Here is a 25,572-nt window from a genome sequence, read left to right as displayed (position 1 = left end):
CACTCCACCGCGACCCGGTCCCTGGGCGCACACGCCACGCCCCAGATATTACTGGCGTCTCTCTGGAGACCAGGGAGGGGAGAAGCCACCGCCCAGGTCTGCGGGCCGCGGAAGGAAACCCGGCGGGCGGGGCCCAGACAGGGACCCTGGGCCCACGCCCGGCCGCTGGCTGCACGGCCCCGGCTTAGCTCCGCCCACAACAGACTGGCCCCGCCCATACATCTAGCTCCGCCCATTAGGGGCCCCGCCCCGACGCACGCTATGTCCCGCCGGTCTCCAGACCCCGCCTCCTCGAGGCACCGCCCCCGCCAGTCCCCGCCCCCCCGCCCCGGTACCCACTAGGCCTGGCCGGCAGCAGGCCCCGCCTCCCCTAGGTCCCGCCTCCCCAAGGCCCCGCCTCCCGGCCCGGCGCGCAGTGCGGCTGCGCTGGCGTCTGGGGCTCAGAGGCCCAAGCGCCGCAGCTCTTTTGTTTCCCGGCCGGGGTCGGAGCCCGAGTTGGAGTCTTAGTCCGAGCCCGAGTTGGAGCCGGGGCCTCGGCCGGAGTCGGGTTTGGACTCGGATTCGTATCCGCAGCGCCGCGGCGAGCCCTCAGAAGGAGCGCTCTCCCGGCCTCGTCGGCCCGCGGGGCTGGGACCCGGCCCCGGCCTGCCCGATGGGGCGCGCGGCCCCGGCGATGCGCCCGCGCCCGGCCCCGCGCGCCCGGCCCCGCGCCCCCGGCCCGCGGGCCCCGGCCCGAGCCTCCGCCTGAGTCCCGCGCGCCCGGGCCCGCGCCCCCGGCCCGCGCGCGCCATGGAGCCCGGCCGCGGCGGCATCGAGACCGTGGGCAAGTTCGAGTTCTCCCGCAAGGACCTGATCGGCCACGGCGCCTTCGCGGTGGTGTTCAAGGGCCGCCACCGGGAGGTGAGCCCCGGCGCGTGCGGCCCGCCCTGGGACCGGCATCCGGGAGCCCCGGCCCCGGGGGCACCCCTGGCCGGGGGGCCCTTCCCCCAAAGGAGCTCCCTGGGCCGCCTCCTGCGGAGGTGGAGTTCCGTCCCGAGACCTCTCCGGGACGGCGCGGGTCACCTGCGTGTCCCAGGCCTGGGGTCAGCCCCGGGATAGCCCCCCCTGAAGGGTCCCTCTCTGGGTTTCAGAAGCATGACCTAGAGGTCGCAGTCAAGTGCATTAACAAGAAGAACCTTGCCAAGTCCCAGACGCTGTTGGGGAAGGAGATTAAAATCCTAAAGGTGAGCGGACTGGCCGGGCAGCGGCCGGGAGACAGGGTGAGGGCCAGTCCTCGCCGGCCTCCCTCCCTCCAGCTCACCGGGAACCTGGGTTTCTGTCCTAGGAACTGAAACACGAAAACATTGTGGCATTATATGACTTCCAGGTGAGCCACCGGGCTGCTGCGGGTGGGGGTAGGGTAGGAGGGCTGCCACCCGGGCCTCAGCCCCAGGCAGCCAGGCGCCCAAGGCCCTGGTCAGTCATGGGGGGTCGCGGGCCTGTGTCCTTCGCGGGCGGGAGGAGTTGGGCATTGGCTGTAGCCGTGGTGTGTCTCTGGCCGAGCTAGTTCTGAGGCCTTGAGGGGACCCCAGACACCCCATCAACAGCCCAGGTCTGTGGCCTGGCTTCCCCTTGCTGTATTGGGGAGCTCCCAGCTTGTCCGGCTGCCTGAGCGGGCGATGCGGGGGGGGGGGGGGCGGGCAGAGGACAACGGGTGGGCTGACAGCAGCGTGGCCGGTGGTGGGTACCCCCACCCGGAGTCCGAACCAGTGGTAGCCCCGACTGCCAGTCAGCGGGGCCCCCTGCTGGCCCACCTGTCTGGCCGGTGGTTGTTTTGTTGACATTGCTCCGGTGGCCTGGCATTGGCTGGCCTCTCGCTGCGTCAGCCTGGGGGAGGGGCTGCAGGCGATGCCTTCTTGCTGGCAGCGGGGGCTGGGCTGGTGGCACGGAGCAGCCACCCGCCGTCTGCTGTCGATGAGGCCACCCCAGGTCTGGCTGGCCCTGGACAGCAGGCAGGCCGAGGAGCTGGCCTGCCTGCCGTGCTGTCCCCCAGCCCCTGGGCGCGGCAGCGGCAGGCAGAGGTCGGGGACCCTAGATGCCCGGCTTGGGGACCAGGAACCTGAGGCGCAGATCTGCCAGTCGAAGTGCTGACTAATGGTTTTGAAAGCTGTTTACTGAGGCCACGGGACCAGCCCTGGCTGAGGGAAGTTCCCAGCCGGCCGCCTCCCTCCTTCCTCCCCTCCCTCCCTCCCTCGCTGTCCAGTGTGCTATGGCCTTGGGGGCTGTGGCGTGTCATGGGGTGACGTGGGGAGGGCCCAGGTCCAGAGTGACAGCGAGTACCTGGAACCCAGCAGAGACATCGTGTTCTGGGTCCAGGAGCCGCCTCCCGCCCTCCCTCCTCCCTTCCCTCTCCCTCTGCACCCTCTTCACCGCTGTTTTTCTCTCCCCTCTCCATTTTCTGAAGCCTCTTGGCATCCGCACTTGTGGGACCCGGACCCCCTCGCGCACCCTCCGCTTGCCTTGCACCCCCCACCTGTGTTCCCTCCATGCTGGGCTCCCAGTGGCTGCCTCCTTAACACCTCTGCACACACACACCTCTGGGCCACACACCTGGCTCCGAGCACCTGCCACCTCCTCCAGCGTTAGCGACACTGGCTGCCCCGCTCAGGACGGGCTGAGAAGTGCCGGCCGGCGCCTCCCTGGACGGCCTGGGGTCCCCCCCTGGATCTGGGGATTGTTCCCTGTGTCCTTAAAGCTTTGGGCTGACCCAGACACCAGGGTCCAGAAACAACGGATTTGTTTTTAAAAATCGGCAACAGATGATTTGACCAAGAAAAGAAAGCCCTGAGCAGTACAGGTCACAAGTCATCCTGGGGCCCCCACCCCTTATTGGGGTCCGCTGCTGCCCTCACGCGCCGCCATAGGTGGCCCCCGGATCTGCCCCAGCTGCTGTTCCGCACTGTGGCCTTTCTCCCTGTAAGCATGTATCTTGGAGAAGGTTCTCTTTTGTCTCAATCCGCACCGGAAGGGTTGCACCTTCTCAGTCGCCGTGAGCACAGTGGTTCTGAGCTGGACCGTGGTGAGCCGCCAGGCAGCAGCCCTGGCTCTGCTGTGCAGGGGCGGTGTGTCCCGCCTGCACCTCTTCCTGCCGGTAGACTGGGGTGGACCCCTACTCACAGGATGTGTGTGGTCCCCTGGGCTGTCACCAGGCCGTGTGGTTGAGACTGTGCCTTTACTCCGCCGTGCCAGCTGTCAGTCTGTAGAAAGATTTGTGATTTTTTTTTGACAGAGTGGATAGTGAGAGAGAGAGAGAGAAAGGTCTTCCTTTTGCCTTTGGTTCACCCTCCAATGGCTGCTGTGGCCGGCGCACCGCGCTGATCCGAAGCCAGGAGCCAGGTGCTTCTCCTGGTCTCCCATGGGGTGCAGGGCCCAAGCACTTGGGCCATCCTCCACTGTACTCCTGGGCCACAGCAGAGAGCTGGCCTGGAAGAGGGGCAACCGGGATAGAATCCGGCGCCCCGACCGGGACTAGAACCCGGTGTGCCGGCGCTGCTAGGTGGATATTTGTTTGAAAGGCAGAGTTACTAGAGAGAGAGAGAGAGAGAGATCCTCGATCCACTGGTTGACTCCAGGCTGAAGTCAGGAGCTTTATCCGAGCCTACTGCGTGGGCCCAGGATCCTGAGCACACGGGCTGTCAGCAGGGAGCGGGACCAGAAATGGAGCAGCCGGGATCAGAACTGGTGCTGCGTTTGTGGGATGCCGGCGTCACAGGCTGCGGCCCAACCCGCCGGATCGCAGATCTGTAGAAGTAGGGTGTGTTCCCGGGAGCCGTCGTCCGAGGTCCTCCAGGAGGCAACGTGGTCCCTCAGCCACAGGCCCCCCACATTGCTGCCGGCTGGGCTCTTGGGCCTGTGCATCGGGCCGTGTGCAGGGTGGGGAGTGGCACCCCTGCTGGGTCGGGGTCTCCCTGACTGCTAGGACGGGAGCCACGCAGTCTGTCTGTGAGTTTGGGTGAGGAGGCTCCTGGTGCCTCCCTTCCCCACCCACGTGGGGTTGACGCCTGAGTGTTCGCTGTGCTGGGAGCCCTGGAGGTGCCGAGGTGGTCTCTTGTCTGTTGAGGTGGGGGGTTTTGTCCTCACTGTGTTAGGTTGGTTTGCTCAGCCGTGTTGAACGGGAACGGCAGGCCCGCGTGGCCTTTGCTCTCTTGTCTGTGTCACCTGCCTTGTTATTGGCACAGGTGCTGGGGGCTTCCAGTGTCCCCGGGGAAGAGGGGTGACACCTCCCGCAGCCTTGCTTCCTGTGCGCCGTCGGCTGCTGGTGGACACCTGTGCTAACTTGGTGCCCTCCAGACTGTGGTGGGGGCTGGGCTGAGCCCAGATGAGGCCTGGGATGGTCTTCGCGGCAGGCTCTGGGAGGCTCCTGCCACACTGTTTTGTTTTATGTGGCATTGTTTTAGGCCCCCCCCCCCCGCCTTGCTTTTAGGTTTTGAAACAGGAAGCACTCCTGACTGAAGGTGGCGCGTGTGGAGTGGGCATGGGCGTGGCTGCCCCGAGCCCGGCCCCCGCCCTCCTCGCTGGTCCTCCAGCGGTGGTCACTGTCCTGCTGCTCTCGCCTCCTGGCGGAGCCTGGCTGCCGACACCGGGATGCCTGCCGGTCTTGAGCTTTCGGAGCGGAGGCTCCGCCTTACGTCTGGGGTGCTCGGGGCTTCTGCGGGTGGCTGCTGGTGCCTTGTGTGGCTGTGTGGTGTCGTGGGACTGCTCCCTGGGGTGCGGGTCCATCTGGACCGCGCTGCTACAAGCAGGTTTGGGGGGCATGTGTAGGTTGTGTCTGCCTGGCTCCCACGGGCTCTGAGGGGCCCAGGCAGCAGCCAGCCCCCTGCTGCTGAGCTCCCTGGTAGAACCCTGGTCAGAGAAGAGGGAGGGGCAGAGAGGGAAGCTGGTGGCCGGAGTAGGGGCCGGTGAACAATGGGCAGCAGCAGGGCTTCCTCCTCAGGGTGGGGCCAGCATCTCTTCCCTTTTGGGAGCTGTCCAGAAACACAGGGCTTCGGGGGCAGGGTGGCTCTGTCCAGGCCCCAGCTGTGGCTTTTGCTGCCTCCCGGGACCCAGAAGGCCGGCTCTGGAAGAGTTAACTGGGTCTGTGCCTGCCCTCCAGGCCCAGCCCAGGATCAGCAGACAGGACTGGGATTGGCAGAGGGATCCTATTAAGCAAAGCACCTTAGTGTTCCCAGGGGTGGGGTGAGGTGGCCTCCTACGTGCCCAGATGCCCGTGCCAGGCTCCCTGCGACACTGGCCTCTGGAGCCAGCCGTGCTGCGTGTGGAGGGCGGCGAGCCTGGCCAGCCTCATCCCAAGGGTGTTGACTTAGCGCTCCCCTTTTAAGTCTTATTTTATTTTTTAAAGATTTGTTTATTTTTTTGAAAGGCAGAGCTACAGAGAGGGAGAGACAGAGAAATGTTCCATCTACTAGAAGCCAGGAGCTTCATCTGCGTCTCTGACATGGGTGGCAGGGATCCAAGCATTTGGGCCATCTTCGCTGCCTTTTTTTTTTTTTTTTTTTTAATTTTTTGACAGGCCGAGTGGACAGTGAGAGAGAGAGACAGAGAGAAAGGTCTTCCTTTTGCCGTTGGTTCACCCTCCAAAGGCTGCCACAGCCGGCGCACCGCGCTGATCCGATGGCAGGAGCCAGGTACTTATCCTGGTCTCCCATGGGGTGCAGGGCCCAAGTACTTGGGCCATCTTCCACTGCACTCCCTGGCCACAGCAGAGAGCTGGCCTGGAAGAGGGGCAACCAGGACAGAATCCGGCGCCCCGACCGGGACTAGAACCTGGTGTGCCGGCGCCGCAAGGCAGAGGATTAGCCTAGTGAGCCGCGGCGCTGGCCTGCCTTTTTTTTTTTTTTTTTTAAGATTTATGTATTTATTTGAAAGGCAGAGTTAGAGAGAAACAGAAAGGAGACCAAGGTCTCTCATCTGCCGCTCACTCCCCAAGTGGCTGCAACGGTCGGGGCTGTGCTGATCTGAAGCCAGGAGCCAGGAGCTTCTTCTGGGTCTCCCACGTGGGTGCAGGGGCCCAAGCACTTGGGCCATCTTCTACTGCTTTCCCAGGCCACAGCAGAGAGCTGGATCGGAAGTGGAGCAGCCGGGACTGGAACCGGCACTCATAGGGGATGCTGGTGTCACAGGTGGCAGTTTAACTTGTAGCACCGCAGCATGGGCCCCAAGTGTTATCATTTATTTGAGAGGCAGAGAGTGAGAGGGAGACAGTCACAGAGTGAAGGCTGCCACGCCTGGTTCAGTCCCCAGGTACTGCAACAGCTCTGCCAAGGCTGGGCCGGGAGCTCAGTCCGTGTCTCCCATGTGGGTGGCAGAGACTCAGGCACTTGTGCCATCACTGTGGCCCACCAGGGTGTCTATTAGGAGGAAACTGACGCCGGAGCCAGGAACTGAACCCCACAGTGCTGTGTGGGAGGTGGACGTCTTAACCACTAGGCTACACTCCCACCCCTGTCCTGAGAGCCTGGGTGCACAAGGCTGGGGTTACTCTTTAGGGTCCGCCCCGCTGGGCGTCTGGGTTTCCTTTCCAGCTCTGCTGAGGGCCAGCAGTAACCAGGACTGGTTCTGACTTCCACCCCGTTCCTTCTGGGTGGACCTACCCTCAAGGGGAGGGAGTGATGACGTGGGGAGCCTGTTGTGCTCACTTGAGAGACCGAGTCTTCTCACTGTGTCTGGGCGTGCATGTCCGGGTATCACAGGTCCAAGGGCAGGACCCGCCTGGTGGCTGCCGCCCACCCCACCGAGTGGGATGTGGCCAGGGCCTCTGCGATCAGGTGGGTGAAAGTGGTGAAGCCGTTTCTTGGCCATTCGATCGTCTAAGGGGACTGGCTGGGTGCCTGGTGCCCGCCTGGCCCCCACTCCCCGGGGATGCCTGTGAAAGCCAAACTTGGCCCTGCAGAGGCTGGTGGCAGTGGGGCCTGAAGTGTCTGGCTTCTGGGTGGGTCCTGTGGGGTGGACAGCTGTGGCCCCTGCTGCCCCAGGAGCCCGAGAGTGCAGGTCGCAGGGAGAGCTGGGAGAGCCCGAGAGTGCAGGTCGCAGGGAGAGCTGGGAGAGCCCGGCCTGGCGTGGTGGCCCAGGGCAGCTGCTGCTGCGATGCTTGGTCCCGCCTTCTCGTGTCCCCTCCTCTGGAAGGGGGAGGCGGACGCACGGGACGGGACGCAGAGCAGCTGGCCTGGCCCTGCCACATCCCAGTGGACACAGCGTGCTCACGAGCATCCCAGTCACCTGGGTCGGGGCTGGCCTGTGGGCTTCCGAGGATCCGGCTCGCGGGTGGGGAGATAGGCGCACAGCCTAGTGGGCGCTGTCCGCAGCTGCCCTCCACCTCAGGGTGGTGGGAAGCTGTGCGTGGGATCCTCAGGCCCCCGTGCCCTGTGGTGAGGTGGCCCCCAGCCCCGCTGCCCCAGGTCCTGTGCCTGGGGAGGCTGTGGGGTGGCAGACTGGGCAGAGGTGACCAGCAAGGAGCAGCTGAGAGACAAGGATGGAGCCACTGGCACCCACAGCTCTGGCAGCCGTGAGCCTGGGCCACACCCACCGTGGTTTCAGGGAGCCGGGAAGCAGGCCAGCACGGTGGGGTGGGGGCAGGGGCCCCTCTGGGAAGGTGCGTCTCAGTGGGCAAGGCCGTGGCCGGGGGCTCCAGCATCAGTGAGGTGGATGGAGAGCCACAGGCTGTGTACACAAGCGAGACCCAAGTGGCCTGGGTGGCAGGGGCAGCAGGTGGGGGTGGCAGCAGAGTTCTGTGGGCAGGTGACAGCTTGTGGCAGGCGTGCTCCCATGAGCCTTGCCTTTCTGTGTGGGAGGAGGCTGCTGTGGGTGGGTGGGGCTCATGGTGCCCCAGGTGAGGAGGTGCAGGGCTCCTGCGCCCGCACCACCTTGGCCTAGCGTCCCCGCCGGTCCAGCGCTGCCTCTGTCATTGGTGCCACGCCCTCGTCCTGGTCAGTCCTGGCCCCCGGGGTGGGTTGGGGCCCTGGAGGGCAGGGCCAATGAGCTCTGCCACTGCGGAGTATCTCCCAGTGCGAGGGGATGCAGCCTCTCTGGTCTGTCCAGTTGGGTGCCTGCCCCTGGCGCTCGCGCGAGGCAGGTGTGGACAGTGCGCTGCAGGGCCTGGGGAGTGTGGGCTCTGAGGGCTTCCGGGCCCCACCTCTCTCCTCACTGCCCTAGCCTTGGATCTCCTGCCTGACCACCAGGTGCCTGCCCCTGCTGCCAGGGTTATCTCTCCCCAGCAGCTGGCCTCCCTCACTTGGGTGGGGCAGAGCCTGCCAGGGACTCCTGGGTCGGGTGGGCCGAGGCCTGCCTTTGTGGACAGCGCCCTCCTTCCCTAGGCCCTGTCTCAGCTTCCCAACCTCCCTGCCAAGCCACTCGCTGTGAGGTTGCAAGCCTGCCGCCTACTCACCCGGCAGGGCCCAGGCATGCAGCCGTGCACTGGCAGCCCTGGGGCAGGGTGGAGGCTTGTCGTTCTCAGGGACTGGTCACTCAGCAGCTCCACATCCCTCTGCCCGGAGCATCTCTGACGCAGGCCTGGGCTTCCTAGGACTGTGGGCTGAGCTGGCGTTGGGGTCCTCTGTCCTGCCAGGGTGAGGGGATGGGCTGAGTGACAGCAAGCAAGGACCCTGGGGTGTGGTGGGAGGGGCAGGTCTCTGGGCTGCGGGGTGGAGCTCACCTGTAGCTCCTGGTGGCTCACAGCCACCGCCTGGAGACAGTCTGGGGTGTTTGGGTCCGTCCCCGGCCAGAGTTGCCTTGGAGCAGACTAGAGGAAGCGGGGCCTGGGATGGGCTTCCTCCTCCTGTCCTCAAGGGCGAGCACTCCTGGGGGTGAGGGGACCTTGCTCCCGGGCTGGGGCATCCCCACCTGGAGGTGGAACACAGGGTGCCAGGTTTGACTCGGCATCCACATCTGTGAAGTGGGGTGAGGAAGGCTCGCCTGTTACGTGGGTGAGGGATGTGCTACGGGGAAGTCCCTGCTTCCAGCTGGCTCGGGCGCAGGCCACACCCACTCGGCATCCCTAGGCACTCTGAAGCAGTGACTCCCAGATGAGGGTGTGCTTGGCACCACCTGGGCTGAGCTGTGTTTGAGCCCAGGGCTGGGTAGGATGCTGCCCTGGCCCACCAGCGCTGGGGGCTTTCAGGCCCAGGGACCATAGCCAGACCCCCACGAGGCCTATCAGAGAGGCTGGATGCCTCTGTAATCTGTTGTTCCGGTTCGGGTTCTGGTTCCGGAGCTGGAACGGAGCAGTTCCCACTGCCTGAGGGTCGAGCCTGCCACACACCTGAACCCTTCCTGCTGGCTGGTCACCCGAGCCAGGAGTTGTCATGGCTAGGATGGAGGCCCCACCCTGCCGAGGCCTGCTGGCTCCAGCCCACCCCGTTGGTCTCTGTTCCTGCCCCTCAAGCCCGTTTTCCAAGTAGCCACAAGACACAGCCAACGCCACCTCCAGAGCCCACTGTCTCACGTGGGCTGCCTCCCGGCTGCTGAGCAGGCAAGCCCAGCACCATGGGCTGGCAGCCTGGTGGCCTGGCTTTGTCTACTCCCTGGGTGGTGCCCAGCGGGATCCGGAGGCACTTCCGCCTCTTACAGCCCTTCTCTGACCTGCAGGAAATGGCCAACTCTGTCTACCTGGTCATGGAGGTGAGTATCCTGCGACCCTACGGCTGCATGTCCACAGCACTGGGCACCAGAGGGGGGCTGTGGTGAGGGCCTGCGGAGGTGACGAGTGCCCACTGTTAGCGTCTTCGCCGGGGTTGCTGGGCACACTTGGGGATGAGCCTGGGGGTACCGGGCAGGGCTGGAAGGTCCATCCTGGGCCTCTGGCCACTTCCTGATGGGGTGTGCTCTCTTGCAGTACTGTAACGGCGGGGACCTGGCTGACTACCTGCACAGTGAGTGGGCCCTGAGGCTGCCGGGGGCTGTGGGTCACCCTGGTGCCACTTGGGAGGTGGCCTGGCCCCAGCTGCCCCTGGTGATTTGCTTGGGCTTTCTCTTCGCCCAGCACCCTGGGGTAGATGGAAGGGGGCCCTGGTGTTTCACGTCTTGTGATGCTGTCCACGAGCCGTCCCCACCAGCGGCTCTGGAGCAGCTCCCACCTGCCTGGGGAGGGCACTGTGCCCAGGGTTCTGTTCTCACAGCTTGGGGCAGGGGTTGGCGTGAGCCAGATGTGTAAGTGACGGTGTCGTGGGAGGGAGCGAGTGCCCTGGCAGGCAGCCATGCAGGGGGTGGGCCTGCAGTTTTCTGAGTGGTGGGGTTGAGTGTGTGGCCGGCTGGGCGCAGGGGACACAGCCACAGAGCAGGGAGGCTAAAGGGCAGGTGCCAGGAAGGACAGGTCAGGGACCCTGTGGGTAGGGGCTCAGACTGTCCAGGCTGGAGGTGCCAGCAGGGCCTTGGTGGTGGTGAGGGTATCTGGTTGGAGCTGGTGCAGACATGGTCAGAGATCATTCCAGGGGCTTGGCCCAAGCGTCTGGGAGGACAGAGTGACAGAACAGAGCAGGTTGATTGTCAACAACACAGACTGCCTGCCTGCGCCTGTGCGAAGCTGCTGTGTTCTCACGTGGCTAAAGGGACAGACACGTGCCCACGGGCCCTTACAAGGCAGTGGTCCTGTCGGCCTGTTTGCCTGCCATAGGGCCCCTCTGAGTCCATCGCTGTAGGACGAGGAGTCCACGTGGATTGGGGGGGCACATTTGCAGACCCGGCACCACTCAGGGGTGGGGAGTCCAGCAGGTTGGGGATCAGGAATCCAGGTCAGTGGGCAGGTGGGGCTCCAGAGCTGGCAGTGGGAGAGGAGGCAGTGCAGGCGGCCAGCAGAGAGCTCTTCCTTGCTGTGGTGTGCAGGGTGGGCCAGGGGCCAGGGTGAGGCTGCTGGCCCTCAGGCCCATGGCCCTGGGCACTCAGCTGCCAGCCACACCTGGCTGCCCACATGGCTACACCATGCTGGGCTCTGCCTGCTCACTGAGTGCTTTCTTCCCCCGTGGCTACCACGCTGCCTGCTGAGCCCTTGACCTTCAGTGACCAGGCGGTCCCTGGCCTGCCTCCAGGCTGCGCAGGTGTCAGGTTGGTCCCAGGCCAGCCGTGGGCGCCACCTGCCCTTGGAGAGGAGGAGCTTGGAGGCCCAGGGCACTTGTCCACAAGCTGGCATCGAGGTTAATGCTAACGCTGGCCACGCATCCATTCTTGTGCCTGTGTTGTGTGTGGGCCTGTGCCACGGCTGCCTCTCTGCTGTGGAAGCCTCCTTATTCCGGAGGAGGGGCTGGAGACCTGGGGCAGGTGTAGGGCACCCAGAACTGAGGCTGGGGTGAGCCTGACTCTGAAGAGGCCAGGAGTGGGCCCGGATAGTAGTGGGAGATCAGTGTGTGTCTCTGGGGCTGTTGGCCTCTGTGGTGTGTTGGTGTGTGTGTGTGTGAGAGAGAGAGAGACTGGGTCTGTAAGATGTGATGTGTGTGTGCTGTATGCTGTGTGACTGGGTCTGTGTGCCCTGTATCTCTGTGTGGTGTGTGTGTGTGTGTGTGTGTGTGTGTGAGACTGGGTCTGTGAGATGTGTATATCTGTATGTGTGTGACTGTGAGATATGTGTGTGTGTGTGCTGTATGCTGTGTGACTGGGTCTGCATGTCTGTGTGGCGTGGGGGGGCCTATGTCAGTTTCTCTGCCTGTCTCTGCTGCTGGCCCTTGTGTTTTCCTTGCAGCCCCCAGGGCTTGGCCGCTGGTGGCCTCTGCGAGCCCGAGCAGCTCCCTGCCTTGAGCCCATAGCTGTGCTGTGACCTTGGCCCTGCCCCAGGTTCATGGGTCCAGGCTTCTCTCACTGAAGGCCACAGTGGGCCTGGGCCCTGGGGACCCCTCCCCTCGCAGCGCGGCCATGCTGGTGTTTGCATGGGCAAGAGCAGGCTAGTTGGAGCCAGGGGCGGCCGTGACACGCCTTGGCGGACAGAGTACTGGCAGTTGGGCTGATGTCGGGGAGGGTGACAGCCGGAGGCCAGGGTGGAGGGCCTGCCTTGCCGGCTTGCAGGTCACGGGTGCACTTGGTCTCCCATGGTGACTGGTTTGTGGTGAAGGTCTGCCTGCTTCCTGCTGGGCGTGGGTCCCTGTGGCTGGGAGGACCAGGCCACACCCCTCTGGACTTGGGGTGTCCCGTGGGGCAGGCCTGAGTCCGCCTCTCCCCGCAGCCATGCGGACGCTGAGCGAGGACACCATCCGGCTGTTCCTGCAGCAGATCGCCGGCGCCATGCGGCTGCTGCACAGCAAAGGCATCATCCACCGCGACCTGAAGCCCCAGAACATCCTGCTGGCCAACCCCGGAGGGCGCCGCGCCAACCCCAGCAACATCCGCGTCAAGATCGGTGAGGCCCCGGCGCGGGCGCGGGCGCGTGCCGGCCTGGGCTCCCGCCTGCTCACCGTGTCTCTCCCGCAGCTGACTTCGGGTTCGCGCGCTACCTCCAGAGCAACATGATGGCGGCCACGCTCTGCGGCTCCCCCATGTACATGGTACGTGGCCCTGGCACGCAAGCCCACGAGGCCACAGCAGAGCCCTTCTGTGGCCTCACTGCAGCCGGCAGTGTGGGCTGAACTTGTTTCCTGTGCGCCTGCTCTGATGGGTGGGTGCCTGACTGGTGCTTGAGCGTTGCCTGCTCTAATTGGCTGCTGCCAACAGGTGTCTTAATCGTTGTGGGGCATGACTGGCATCTGCTCTGATTAGCTGGTAACTTGGCTGCCGTTTGCTCTAATTGGTTGGAGACTGGCAGGTGTCTGCTCTGATTGGCTGGTGCTTGGCTGATGTCTGCTCTGATTGGTTAGTCTGGTGGGTCTCTGTTCGGATTGGCTGCTGTGTGGCTGGCACCTGCTCCTTGGTCAGTGTGTGAGGTGTCTGCTGTTGGCTGTGGCGCTGAGCTGTTTCTCACACCCACAGGCCCCCGAGGTGATCATGTCCCAGCACTACGATGGGAAGGCAGACCTGTGGAGTATCGGCACCATCGTTTACCAGTGCCTGACGGGGAAGGCGCCCTTCCAGGTGTGTGGGACCACAGATGGGAGTCCTGGTTAGGGACAGTGAGGGTGTGGGTAAGTGGGCAGGACCAGCCCCAAGGCAGTGTCCCCCATGGGCCTAGTCCCCACTGGTCAGCCCACCTCATGTGTGCACATGGGGGAACAGGCTGCTGGCCCCCACCTCCCTTCCCAGTGGCCCTAGCCCCCTGCATGGGGGGATTGCCCTGAGCCCGAGAGGACCCAGACCTGCTTCCTGCAGGGGCCCTGTACTGGCCATGGCCCATTCTGACTGCCCTCTGTGGTCCTGGATGTGAGCCCTCGAGGCTCTTGGCCAGGTCTCCAGCAGGCACCACTGTCCCAGGCTCCTTTCTGGGGCGGGATACCCATCAGTCGTGAAAAGCAGCCAAGCACTGGCGCCAGACCCCTGCTGCCTTGGGTGGCAGGGAGGCGTGATGCCTCCCTCTGGCCCACCTGGCCGCCCTACGTGGCGGGGGTGGGGCTGGGAGGGGAGATGTGGAGGCAGCGTGGCAGCTGAGGGCCGCTGGAGACCAGACCATGGTCCTGCTCATCTACAGCGTGGTGGGAGGTGGGCCGGGGCCGCTGGGGTGCTGAAGCTGTGCTCCCCACCAGGCCAGCAGCCCCCAGGACCTCCGCCTGTTCTACGAGAAGAACAAGACGCTGGTCCCCACGTAAGCACCCGCCCCGCTCCCGTGGAGGGCTCTGTTCCCAGGCTCCCTGCTGAGCCCTGCCTTGTCCTGATCCCTCAGCATCCCCCGCGAGACCTCAGCCCCCCTCAGGCAGCTGCTCCTGGCCCTGCTGCAGCGCAACCATAAAGAGCGCATGGACTTCGGTGAGTGCAGGCCCCAGGCGGCCGTAGCCGACAGGCGCCCCTCTGCCTCAGCCGTCTGCAGCACTTGCTTGTCTGGGCGGGGGCCCACCTGGCTTGGTCCCATGCACCTGCGCCCCCAGCCTGGGCACTGGGTGAGCAGTGGGCCATGGGCCGGGTGCCCTGGTGTCCGGGGTGCCCGGGCTTCTCCCAGCAGCAAGGCTGAAACCTGGCTTGGGTGGGGCCAGCGCTGGGAACACCTGCATTGGTGGGCGAGGCGGGGTGCCATGGAGACAGGTGCCAAAGCCCGCTGGAGCTCCGGCCAGCCCCCTGCCGCCCAGGCGGGGCCCCTCTGAGGCGCCGCTGCTTCTCCGCAGATGAGTTCTTCCATCACCCTTTCCTCGACGCCAGCGCCTCGGTCAAGAAGTGTGAGTCCTGTGTGGGCCGTGTGGCCTGTACCCTTCCTGCCTCGGCATCTGGACCCACCCGCCACGTGCTGGACTGGGGAGGGTGGGCCCCAAGCCCATGGGGTGTCCTGGGGGCGGTGGGGGGAGGGCTGTGCCGCCTGGGGACAGCTGCCAGCTGGTTTCGTGGTGGTGGCAGTGACGTGGAGGGGCCGCCGAGGGTTGGTGCAGATCCGGTACTCACGCTCAACCTCCGGGGCAGTGCAGGCCCCGCGCACAGGCGGGCTGGGGGTCGGAGAAGGCCTGCAGACTGACGGCAGCTCCCCCTCCCAGCCCCGCCCGTGCCTGTGCCCTCGTACCCAAGCTCAGGGTCTGGCAGCAGCTCCAGCAGCAGCTGCACCTCCCATCTGGCTTCCCCACCGGTGAGTCCCCCTGCTCGCTGGCTTTCGTGGCAGCGCTCGCTCCGTGTGCGTGGGTGCTGGCCTGCCTGTGGGAGGGGCTGGTTCCTGGGGCCTCCCCCGTTGGCACCTGTGCTCCAGCTCCCCTCGTCTGCTGGGGAGCAGTGGCCCGCCTTGGGGTGACTCGAAGGGTGGGGTCTGTACACGGGCCTGTGCCTGGGAAAGGCTCCGTGGTCTCTGCACTGTGCCTGGGTCTGAGCTAAGAGACGGCTGAGATGTGGGGGTGTGGCCCTCGGCAGAGCTGCCCTGGAGCAGTGGCTGGACCTGCTTCTGGGACCTGGGCCTCACTCTCGGTGTCCTGAGTGCCTAGTGCAGCACTGGCCGTGCGGCAGGGCCGCCGACATGGCCAGGGGACAGGAAGCTACCATCCCCAAACTGGCATCCCGTGGGTTAGGTGAGCGTCCCTGTGAGGTCAGGGCCAGATGGCCGTCTTCCTGGGAAGTGCACTGGGCCCTGGGCTTCCTGAGGCCGAGAAGAGGCAGAAGTCACCCCTCAAACTCACTGGCTCCGTCCTGACCCCCAGTCCCTGGGGGAGATGCCCCCGTTACAGAAGACGCTCACCTCCCCGGCTGCGGCTGCCGGCTTCCTGCATGGCTCGCGCGACTCAGGGGGCAGCAGCAAGGACTCCTGCGACACAGACGACTTCGTCATGGTCCCCGCCCAGTTTCCAGGTCAGGGCCCTGCGGGGGGCAGACACGCTCCAGGTGCTTGGGGGGGGGTGCAGCAGGCATGTTGGATGGACCCCACACATGTGTGCGCATGTTGCATGTGCGCCGTGCAGACCCCGTGTCTGCTATGGACAGTCAGGAGCTTTGTGTGGCCTGCCTGTGCCTGCTCAGGCCAAACCCTGCTGGAGTCAGCAGTGGTCAGCAGATGGTCTCTGGCCTGTGCGGGGCCTGCTCCTGCTGCTCCCACAGACTGGCCCTCAGCTCAGCTGGCTCGGTCCGCAGTGCCCCCATCTGCCCTCCCCGGTCACTGCTGTGCGTTTGGACCTGCCCTCCTCAGAGTGACCGGGGCCACAACAGCTGTCCTGACCCTGTGCTCTGAGCCTTCCGTCTGTCCCCAGCCACCCGAGACCTCAAGGCTCGGCCCCTGGGCGTGCACAGGCTACGCAGTGGCAATGAGGGTGGCGAGTTCCAAGCCCAGCCTCAGGCAGAGAGGAAGAGGGTTCCTGATGGGGCCGGGCCACAGGGCAGCCACTTCAGGGGCAGGAACCTGGGTGTTCTGAGTGGGGTGGGACCAGAGGGGGGCTGTGGTCACCCCTCCTGGAGTTGGCCAGTCTGTTGGGTGTGAACAAGAGAAGGGACATGGTGCCCTGTGTGGGGCAGGCCAGTGTAGCCAGGACCTTACCGCCTGTGCTGTGTGCCCCATGTGACACGTGTGAGCCAGTGGCCTCCCTACCAGGAGTCCCCCCCCACCTGAGGAGAGGACCTGTGGACCCAAGTGTGGGGCGCTCAGGGAGTGCAGCAGATGGCCAGGGCAGACGTGCGCTTCTTCCACAGGTGACCTGGTGGCTGAGGCGGCTGGTGCCAAGCCCCTGCCGGACAGCCTGCTGTACAGTGGGTGAGCCCCTAGCCCTCTGTTTAGGGCAAGGGAGGGTGATCTTCAGGGGCTGGGGTCGGAGGTTTGGGAAGGACACAGGTGCCACACTCGGGACAGGGGATGTTCCAGGTCTGAGTGCTCGGCCTGAAGACGCCCCTCTCTGTCCCTTCCGTCCCCAGGAGCTCGCTGGTGGCCTCTGCTGGCCTGGACAGCCACGGCCGGACTCCTTCTCCATCCCCCCCATGCAGTAGCACCCCCAGCCCCTCAGGGTGAGCAGGCTGAGCGGGATGGGCTGTGGGCTAATCTCTGAGCCTGTGTCTGGGTTGCTTCCCAGTTGAGACCACCAAGATGAGGCAGAGCCAGGCCAGGAACAGTGTGTCCAGAGGCCCTGCCTCCCTCCTACCTGCCTGGACACCACGCCTCCACAGATGGCCCCCGATCTGGGGTTGGGTGGGTCTGGGACCACCTACAGACCTACCCACTCCTGCCGTGGCTGGCTGCAGCCTGGGCGCCCAGGGTGGAGGGCCAGCTACCTGGTGACTGGGACCCAAGTGGCCACCGCTCCACTCACCCTGGCGTGTCCGGGCCTGGGCTCACGCTGTACCCCTGTGCCTGTGCCCCCTCTCTCCACACAGCCGGGCTGGCCCGTTCTCCAGCTCCAGGTGTGGTGCCTCTGTCCCCATCCCAGTGCCTACGCAGGTGCACAACTACCAGCGCATCGAGCAGAACCTGCAGTCCCCCACCCAGCACCAGGCGCCCCGGTGAGTGCAGGGCCCCGGCACACTGCCTGATTCTGCAGCACCATTCTCCTGGTGGACGTGCTGGGGTTCTTCTGAGTTTCCTGGTAGATAGCAGCGTAACATCGTGAGTTTACAAAGACGATGTTAATTTGGCAGATTTCAGTGACACTCTGATTCACAGAAGGCCGCTTGGGCTGTGGTTACCTTTGCAGGGACCGTGACCTCGGGGGAGGGTGCCCACAGCCGAGCGGGGAGTGGGGGGCTCACCTCCTCGTGCCCGCCCTGCTACAGGTCCTCCTCCAGGTCTCCTGCCATTCGCAGGTCAGGCAGCACCAGCCCTCTGAGCTTGGCCAGGGCCAGCCCCTCGCCCCCAGCCCACACTGACGGAGCCCTCCTGGCCAGGAAGTTGTCCCTGGGTGGGGGCCGACCCTACACACCGTCTCCGCAAGGTGAGCCTGAGGTCTCCCAGGGCCGTGGTGGGGTGGGGGAGAGCCTGCCATTTCTGTCTGTCTTCACCCTGGCGGCCCCTCGTTCCCCCAGTTGGAGCCATCCCTGAGCGGCTGGGCTGGAGCAGGGCTCCCTCCCCACAAGCAGCTGAGATGCGGACTGGCAGGTCCCCGCGTCCAGGTATGTCCCCGTGTCCAGGCAGGTGCCCTGTCCAGGTAGTGCAGCTGCAGGCTTTGAGCTGGGCATGTGGACAGGGGAACTGGGCTGGCCACCCTTGCCTGGGGGACTGTCCTTCTGTGTTTAGCGCTGATTTCTTCCAAGTTAAGAAGTCAGGGATTTGATGAGATGGGCGTGACCGGCACGAATGAATCTGGGGGTCACAGAGCCCAGCTGTAGGGCCACGTCCAGGTCACTCTGCAGCGGTGTAGCCCTGGGGCGTGGCAGGCCTCACCACCCTTTCCCTGTGCAAGATGGAGAATGGGGGTGGGTGGACATTTGTCCTCGTGGTGAAGGTGCCGATGGGGACACCCACATCCCTCATTGGATGGCCTGGGCTTGACCAGCCCAGGCTCCTGGCTCCAGCTTCCCGTGACTGCGGACGCTTGGGGGAGGCGGGATGGCTCCAGCAGATGGGTCTCTGCCACCCACGGGGGAGAGCTGCAGTGAGGTCCCTGCTTGGTTGGGGGGGGGCACTGCAGGCGTTTTGGGGGTGAGCCAGCAGTGTGGTGGTCTAGCTCTCTGCCTCTCAAATTAGAAAAAAGAAAAACAGATGAGGAGTAGGGCATACGGCCTTGGGTGCCTGTGGTGGTGGGGTTGCAGCAGGGCCCGGCTGTCCCGAGGCCTCGTGCGTGTTGGTGGTCTCTGGCAGTAGCCAGACCTGCTGTCCTCTTGGCGGCCAGGAGTGTGGTAATGAGGTGCGTCCCGTCCCCAGGCTCCTCTGCTCCCGAGCACTCGCCCCGCTCCACCGGCCTGGGCTATCGCCTGCACAGCGCCCCCAACCTGTCTGACCTGCATGTCGTCCGCCCCAAGCTGCCCAAGCCACCCACGGACCCGCTAGGCGTGGCCTTCAGCCCCCCACAGGCCAGCCCTCCCCAGCCGTCCCATGGTCTGCAGTCCTGCCGGCCCCTGCGCGGCTCACCCAAGCTGCCCGACTTCCTGCAGAGGAACCCCTTGCCCCCCATCCTGGGCTCCCCCACCAAGGTAACAGTGTGGAGACGAGTCTGGGCCACAGAGCCCCGGCAAGGAGATGGCTGGGTTGCCCTTTTCCCTCAACTGGCCTGGGCCTGGGCTTGGGCCACCGGGCCTCCTATGTGGCCCAGGCTCTGAGCCGGTCAGTGAGCCAGGGGCAGGTGGAGACTCGGCTGCTGCATGGGTCAGCACAGCCAGTCGCTGCACCTGGCACTCACTGCGTGTCCCTGGGCCTCCCTGTAGGAGGCCGGGGCAGAGCCGCCTGGGGCTTGCAAGGCCTGTACCCCACACTGCCTGGAAGTGCAGTGTTCCTTTGTCGAAGGGCCTGGCGGCCTTGCACCCCCCTGGGCAGAGGCCTGGTGGGGTGGGGACACGTGGCTCGTCTCACCTTGACCAACGTCCCATGTCCTGCCCGTTGAGGCCCCTAGGCCGCCCTGCTCTGCTGTGCGGTGTGGGGCTGTGGCAGCACCAGGCTGCGGGTCACCACAGGGGAATGGTATAGCTCCCATCTCCCTGCCTCAGTTTCCCAGTCTGCAGAATAGGCCCAGAGCAGTGGCCACTTCCCAGGGCTGTGAGGGCAGGCCCATGCATGCGGTGTTTTGTGTTACACTCTGTGAGTGTGTGCACACACATAATGCCTGTGAGCCGTAGGCGCGTAAGCGTATGTGTTGTGTTACATGTGCACATGTGTGAAGTGTGCTGTGTGTGCTGGTCCTCTGGGGTGGAGCGGGACCTGCTGTCCCTGGGCCACACACTGTCCCTGGGAGGAGCCAGGCCCACCCAGCGCCAGCGCCCCCCACCCTGATGCTGTCCCTGGGCCACACACTGTCCCTGGGAGGAGCCAGGCCCAGTGCCAGCACCCCCCGCCCTGGTGCTGAGGCTCTGCTGTGCCAGCCGGGCCGTTCTCAGCGCCACCCCTCCTTCACCAGGCCATGTCCTCCTTCGACTTCCCCAAGACCCCCAGCTCCCAGAACCTGCTGACCCTCCTGGCCCGGCAGGGCATGGTGATGACGCCCCCACGGAACCGGACACTGCCCGACCTCTCAGAGGTGGGGCCCTTCCAGGGGCAGCAGCTGGGCCCTGGCCTGCGGCCCACAGAGGATGCCAGGGGCCCCGTCGGCCGGTGAGTTGGCCTGTGTCGTACTCCTGGGAGGCTGGGGAGACCCAGGCCTGCACTTGGTTTGCCCTGAGGCCCTGCCCTGCCATGCCCATCTGTAAGACAGGCACCGTGGCGCCTGGCCCAGTGCAGGTGCCCAGCCGGGTCGTGTTGTGGAGGGAGGCCCCCAGCTCCTGCCACCCACCTGCCCGACGGGCACCCAGGCCACTTGCGCCACCTCCCGCAGGTCCTTCAGCACCAGCCGCCTCACCGACCTGCTGCTCAGGGCAGCATTTGGGACGCAGGCCTCGGACTGGGGCAGCACAGACAGCCTGCAGGAGAAGCCCATGGACACTGGTGGGCATCTGGGCTGTGGGAACCGGGTGTCGGCTAGGAGGTGAAGAAAGGACCGGCCCCTGAGCACCTTTTTCCGCAGCGCCCTCTGCTGGCTTCGGAGGGAACCTGCACCCAGGAGCTCGTGCTGGCGGGGCCAGCAGCCCGGCGCCGGTGGTATTCACCGTGGGCTCTCCCCCAAGTGGGACCACGCCGCCCCAGGGCCCACGCACTGCAGCCTTCTCAGGTGAGGGCCTGTTGGCCGCAACACCCTGGGGAGCCTCGACTTGGCAGTCACTGGACTGTGGCTGTCAGCAGGGACAGATGGAGGAAGCAGGGTGCACACCTCAGAAATCCCTGCTCAGTCTTCCCGTCTGTGAAGTGGGGGTCGGCCTGGATCAGCAAAACCAGATCAGGCGAAAAGTGTGGTTGCAGCCCCTGCCCCAGGGGCGCCCAGCCCCATGCCCAGCTGCCCTGGTAGGCCATCCTGTGCTGGTGGGCTTCCAGTCCTGGGTCCCGCCACGTGTGCAGCAGGGTGGTGGCTGCCCTGCGCTCTGCGAGCCCCTGCTCAAGTCCCCACTTCTTCACCCAGACACCCTCAGTCCGCGCCCCCCGCCTCCTGCAGACGGGAGGCGTTCCGAGGCCCGGTCTCTGTCGCAGGGCCCGGCTGCGGGGGTGAAGTGGGGAGTGAGGGGCCCAGGTGGGGTGGGGACAGGTCTGCGGCGGGCGCCCTCACCTGCCTGCTGTCCGCAGTGGGCCCTGCCGGCTCCTCCACGCGCCCCCTGGTGGTCGGGGCCTGCGGCGAGGCTGCTCCAGAGCTGCCGGCCCCTGGCCACTGCTGCAGCTTTGCCGACCCCATTGCCGCCAACCTGGAGGGGGCTGTGACCTTTGAAGCCCCCGACCTCCCTGAGGAGACGCTCATGGAGGTGAGCGCTGGGCGGGGGGCGGGGGGGCTCCCTGCCGGCGGGACGGTCCCGCCACTCGCCCACGCTCTCCACAGCAAGAGCACACGGAGATCCTGCACAGCCTGCGCTTCACGCTCGTCTTCGTCCAGCACGTCCTGGAGATCGCCGCCCTGAAGGGCAGCGCCAGCGAGGCGGCCGCGGCCCCCGAGTCCCAGCTGCAGGAGAGCGTGGTGGCCGACCAGATCAGCCTGCTGAGCCGCGAGTGGGGGTGGGCGACTGGGGGCTGGCCTGGGGCCACTGCTGATTTTACAGGGTGGGGGTGGGGGACTGTGGGGGCACTGGCTTGGGGGCCCACTGCTGATTTCAGGAGGTGGGGGGGGGCTGGCCTGGGGGCCCGCTGGTGATTTCAGGAGGTGGGGGGGGGCTGCTGGTCTGGGGGCCAGCTCTGCTGACCCTGCCCCTCCTGCCCCCTCCAGCTTCGCAGAGCAGCTGGTGTTGTACCTGAAGGTGGCCGAGCTGTTGTCTGCTGGCCTGCAGACAGCCATAGACCAGATCCGGGCCGGCAAGCTCTGCCTGTCATCTACCGTGAAGCAAGGTGAGGGAGAGCAGACCTAGCCCCCCTGGGAGCCGCTGGACGCTGGGTGTGGGGGAGGAGTCAGGTGGCAGTGGGTAGGGGGAGGGTGATAGGGCCCTTGGGCTGGCTGGGAGACCACCTGGGAGGGCAAGTGCTCAGGTACAGAGCACAGAGGGTGTGAGGTCACACGGTGGCCCTGGGACATGGTACGGAGCTGGCTGGTTGCTAAGGGCTGGAGAGAGTGTAGGGAGCAAGAGGGGACACATCTCATAAACCTTCTACCCTGCTGGGCCCGGCAGGCCCCACTGGGTGTGCTGTTCTGCCGACCCGAGCCCCGCGTCTGGTCCCCTCCCCTGCCCGCGGTCACACCAGCCCCCTGCCGAGGGCCTGGGCTGACCTCAGGACTTGCCCACAGTGGTGCGCAAGCTGAACGCGCTGTACAAGGCCAGCGTGGTGTCCTGCCAGGGCCTGCGCCTGCGCCTGCAGCGCTTCTTCCTGGACAAGCAGCGACTGCTGGACCGCGTCCACAGCATCACCGCCGAGAAGCTCATCTTCAGCCACGCCGTGCAGATGGTAACGGGGCGAGAGGGTCCCCACTCCCAGGCCAGGTCTGCTGCCTGAGCCAGGGCCTTGACGGGCGTGAGGCTGTCACTCCTGGGACAGTACTGTCCCCGTGGGGTCTCAAACTCCAGAGCCAGCATGCCCAAGGAGGGGCCTCCAGTCGCCCTGCAGGGCGCTTGGCACTGGGCCCCTGCCTCTGTCCACCGCAGAGCCGCAGCCCAGGCAGCTTGTGCCCGTGCCCCGCCTCCCAGCTCTGTCCCCAGTTGAGGTGAGACCTGGTCTTCAGGCAAGTTGGCCTCGAGGTCCTTCGCGGACTGCTGGGCCCCGGCCTGCAGCCCCTACACTGAGGGCCACTCACTCGGCACGAAATCCAGCCCAAAGCGATGTGCAGGGCGAAGTCTGACTGCTCCACTTCCTGCTCAGTCAGGAGTGGCTGCCGTTGAGCCTGTGGTCACCCACAGTGCTGGTCCCCACAGCCGCCTCTGCCAGGGCTCCCGCACGGTTCCTATGCACTCGCGACACATAGCATCCCAACACATGGCATCCCGACACAGGAGTATCCCGACACAGGAGTATCCTGACACAGGAGTATCCCGACACAGGAGCATCCCGACACAGGAGTATCCTGACACAGGAGTATCCCGACGCAGGAGTATCCTGACACAGGAGTATCCTGACACAGGAGTATCCTGACACATAGCATCCCGACACATAGCATCCTGACACATGGCATCCCGACACAGGAGTATCCCGACACAGGAGTATCCCGACACAGGAGTATCCTGACACAGGAGTATCCTGACACATAGCATCCCGACACATGGCATCCCGACACAGGAGTATCCCGACACAGGAGTATCCCGACACAGGAGTATCCCGACACAGGAGTATCCCGACACAGGAGTATCCTGACACAGGAGTATCCCGACACATAGCATCCCGACACATGGCATCCCGACACAGGAGTATCCCGACACAGGAGTATCCCGACACAGGAGTATCCTGACACATAGCATCCCGACACATGGCATCCCGACACAGGAGTATCCCGACACAGGAGTATCCCGACACAGGAGTATCCTGACACAGGAGTATCCCGACACAGGAGTATCCCGACACAGGAGTATCCTGACACAGGAGTATCCCGACACATAGCATCCCGACACATGGCATCCCGACACAGGAGTATCCCGACACAGGAGTATCCCGACACAGGAGTATCCCGACACAGGAGTATCCCGACACATAGCATCCCGACACATGGCATCCCGACACAGGAGTATCCCGACACAGGAGTATCCCGACACAGGAGTATCCTGACACAGGAGTATCCTGACACATAGCATCCCGACACATGGCATCCCGACACAGGAGTATCCTGACACAGGAGTATCCCGACACAGGAGTATCCTGACACATAGCATCCCGACACAGGAGTATCCCGACACAGGAGTATCCCGACACAGGAGTATCCTGACACAGGAGCATCCCGACACAGGAGTATCCCGACACATGGCATCCCAACACACGGCATCCGGCCCAGCCTCTGCCTTCCCCTGCAGGTGCAGTCGGCCGCCCTGGACGAGATGTTCCAGCACCATGAGGGCTGCGTGCCACGCTACCACAAGGCCCTGCTGCTCCTGGAGGGGCTGCAGCAGCTGCTGTCTGACCAGGCCGACATTGAGAACATCGCCAAGTGTGAGTGGGGGCGGCCCGTGGGGGCGGGCCCAGCGGTGCTCCCGCCTTACGCCGCCGCCTCCTCCTCCCGTAGGCAAACTGTGCATCGAGCGGAGACTCTCGGCTCTGCTGACCGGCATTGGTGCCTGACCACCCGGAGCCCAGCTCGCCGTGCCCGAGCCCCGCGGGATGGGCTCAGTGTGCTGGTGGACCTGCCGGGACAAGCCTGCCGGCCCCGGGGCTGCTGGATGGTGCTGAGGCCCCCGACGGAGCCAGGGCGGGAGGCGTCCTGGCCGTGGAGGACTGCGGCTGCTCAGAGCGCTGCTTCCCTCTGTGGCCGGACTCGCGGAACTTTCCCGCCAGGCAGGGGTGCCGGGGGCAGGTGGGACGCGGGGACCCTGCTACTGCCAAGACCCCCGGACAGTTCAAGGCCTTGAGACAGCACCGCTGACTCCATGCCAAAGAGAGCTTGTCCTCACGGCCTCGCTGCCCGGTGGCTCTGCCCCGGGAGAGGGGCGTGGCCTCCTCTTCTCCAGGACCCCCCCCTCAGAGACCGCCCGCCCAGCTTTGTCAATCACCTGAGCACTTTATGCAGATGGAGACTGGGCCCACCACACGGACCGAGGGGCAGGATCTGCTGTCTGGCTGCGGCCTTGCGAGGTGTGTGTCTGCTTCCTCTCACGCGTGTGCGTGTGTACGCAGCTCCGTGAGCAAGTGCGGGCCTGGCCTGGGTGCGGTGTGCAGCGGCAGACCGGGTGAAGCTCCGAGCTCCCGCCCCGGCCATGGAGGTCGCCGTCTGCCTTCCCCCCAGGCCGTGTCTCATTTTTTTAAGCTGATTTTTTCTTTAAAGAAGAAAACTTGCAAACGTTTAAGGCATTGTTTTTGAAAGCAGGGACAGGGACAGAGTTGGGCCTTGGCCTTACCGTGGGGCAGACGGTACTGGCTGCGTGTGTGTGACTGCGTGTGGGTGCGTGTGTGAGGGCGTGACTGTGGCTGTGTGCACCCGCTGTCCTGCCCAGGGGACACATTAGGCAGGTGGATAGCACTCATCCCACACCTGACGTGGTGGACAGGCACAACACACACAACAACATGCAAGACCCTCCCCCGCCGAGCTCTAGCTGTCAGATTGGTGTCAAGATGGCTGCTTGTCACGGGTCACTGCGGACCTGGGGGCGGCCCCGCCCCTCCTGCCGAGGCAGGCAGTCCTTGTTGGAGGGGGTAGGAAGAGGCCCCCTCCAGCTCCCAGGACAGGCACAGGCTGGGGCCTGTGTGGCCTCTGTGGCTCAGCTCTGCCTGAATCTACTTGAATGTACCCCGGAGAGTCCACAGGAGGCAGACGTGGGTCCGTGGCACCCAGAGCAAGGTGTTCAGAGGTCATATGACACAGACACAGATACACGTGTTTTTCTTTGCAATACTTGAAATATCGCCACTGTGCTTGGACTCAGAAGACAGAATCCCCGTGACGCGTCTGTGTTGTCACCGCCCGTGACTCCGTCCCTCCCTGCTGCATGTCCCACGTTAGTATTTATTGCTTTGCGGCTGCCACAGCCCAGCCTCTGAGAAGCTGGCGCCACGGCTGGGGCCCCGCCCGGCATCCCGGTGTGCCCTTGTCCCGTGGCCACCCTGTGTGCCCCTGTGTGTGCGTGTGTGTGTCCCAAGTGGGATCCAGGGCCCCGGCCGTGAACGCTGCCTGTGGTTGCGTGGCCTGTTCTCCGAGAGACAGTGCTCTGCCCTCCGTCTGTTTTAACACATTTTGTGAGTCCCTTTTTCGTTACATCGTGTGACGTCAGGTTAAATGGAAATAAACCTTTGGAATTGTT

At 65.0% G+C, this 25,572-nt stretch overlaps 1 protein-coding gene and 1 long non-coding RNA gene across 4 annotated transcripts in view; one reads left to right on the top strand and one right to left on the bottom strand.

Annotated features, from left to right (window-relative positions):
- The window catches only part of LOC138847451 (uncharacterized), a 4,735-nt gene extending 2,516 nt beyond the window's left edge, over nucleotides 1–2,219 (bottom strand). Inside the window, exon 1 of the long non-coding RNA XR_011385292.1 lies at nucleotides 1,794–2,219. This is a non-coding gene — a long non-coding RNA (uncharacterized lncRNA). The remainder of the gene's footprint in view (nucleotides 1–1,793) is intronic.
- On the top strand, nucleotides 417–25,572 carry ULK1 (unc-51 like autophagy activating kinase 1). Of its 3 annotated transcripts, XM_008253189.4 has the most exons (28): nucleotides 417–900; nucleotides 1,131–1,223; nucleotides 1,325–1,366; nucleotides 9,619–9,651; nucleotides 9,866–9,902; nucleotides 12,179–12,352; nucleotides 12,424–12,497; nucleotides 12,919–13,020; nucleotides 13,626–13,684; nucleotides 13,763–13,845; nucleotides 14,199–14,249; nucleotides 14,559–14,647; nucleotides 15,207–15,354; nucleotides 16,186–16,246; nucleotides 16,405–16,494; nucleotides 16,861–16,986; nucleotides 17,257–17,414; nucleotides 17,506–17,592; nucleotides 18,344–18,612; nucleotides 19,530–19,723; nucleotides 19,944–20,053; nucleotides 20,133–20,276; nucleotides 20,783–20,955; nucleotides 21,030–21,202; nucleotides 21,411–21,529; nucleotides 21,924–22,081; nucleotides 23,632–23,767; nucleotides 23,841–25,572. In XM_008253189.4, the coding sequence occupies exons 1-28, from the start codon at nucleotides 790–792 to the stop codon at nucleotides 23,894–23,896; spliced, it is 3,150 nt and encodes a 1,049-aa protein (XP_008251411.2). In that variant the 5' UTR covers nucleotides 417–789; the 3' UTR covers nucleotides 23,897–25,572. The 3 variants fall into 3 exon arrangements, with proteins under 3 accessions (XP_008251411.2, XP_017195724.2, XP_051685806.1); XM_017340235.3 differs by lacking the exon at nucleotides 1,325–1,366; XM_051829846.2 differs by lacking the exons at nucleotides 1,131–1,223; nucleotides 1,325–1,366.

The sequence above is a fragment of the Oryctolagus cuniculus genome, chromosome 21 (genome assembly GCF_964237555.1).
Source record: "Oryctolagus cuniculus chromosome 21, mOryCun1.1, whole genome shotgun sequence".
NCBI lineage: Eukaryota > Metazoa > Chordata > Mammalia > Lagomorpha > Leporidae > Oryctolagus > Oryctolagus cuniculus.
Note: the sequence above shows the minus strand (reverse complement) of the source record. Positions and strands in the feature narration are given on the sequence as shown.

What these genes read in the sequence shown, in the direction of transcription:
- ULK1 (XM_008253189.4), top strand. Translation starts at nt 790, where the DNA reads ATGGAGCCCGGCCGCGGCGGCATCGAGACCGTGGGCAAGTTCGAGTTC. An exon ending in TGGCATTATATGACTTCCAG is followed by an intron (nt 1,367 to 9,618) that starts GTGAGCCACCGG and finishes TCTGACCTGCAG; the next exon opens with GAAATGGCCAACTCTGTCTA. An exon ending in TGGCAGGTCCCCGCGTCCAG is followed by an intron (nt 17,593 to 18,343) that starts GTATGTCCCCGT and finishes TCCCGTCCCCAG; the next exon opens with GCTCCTCTGCTCCCGAGCAC.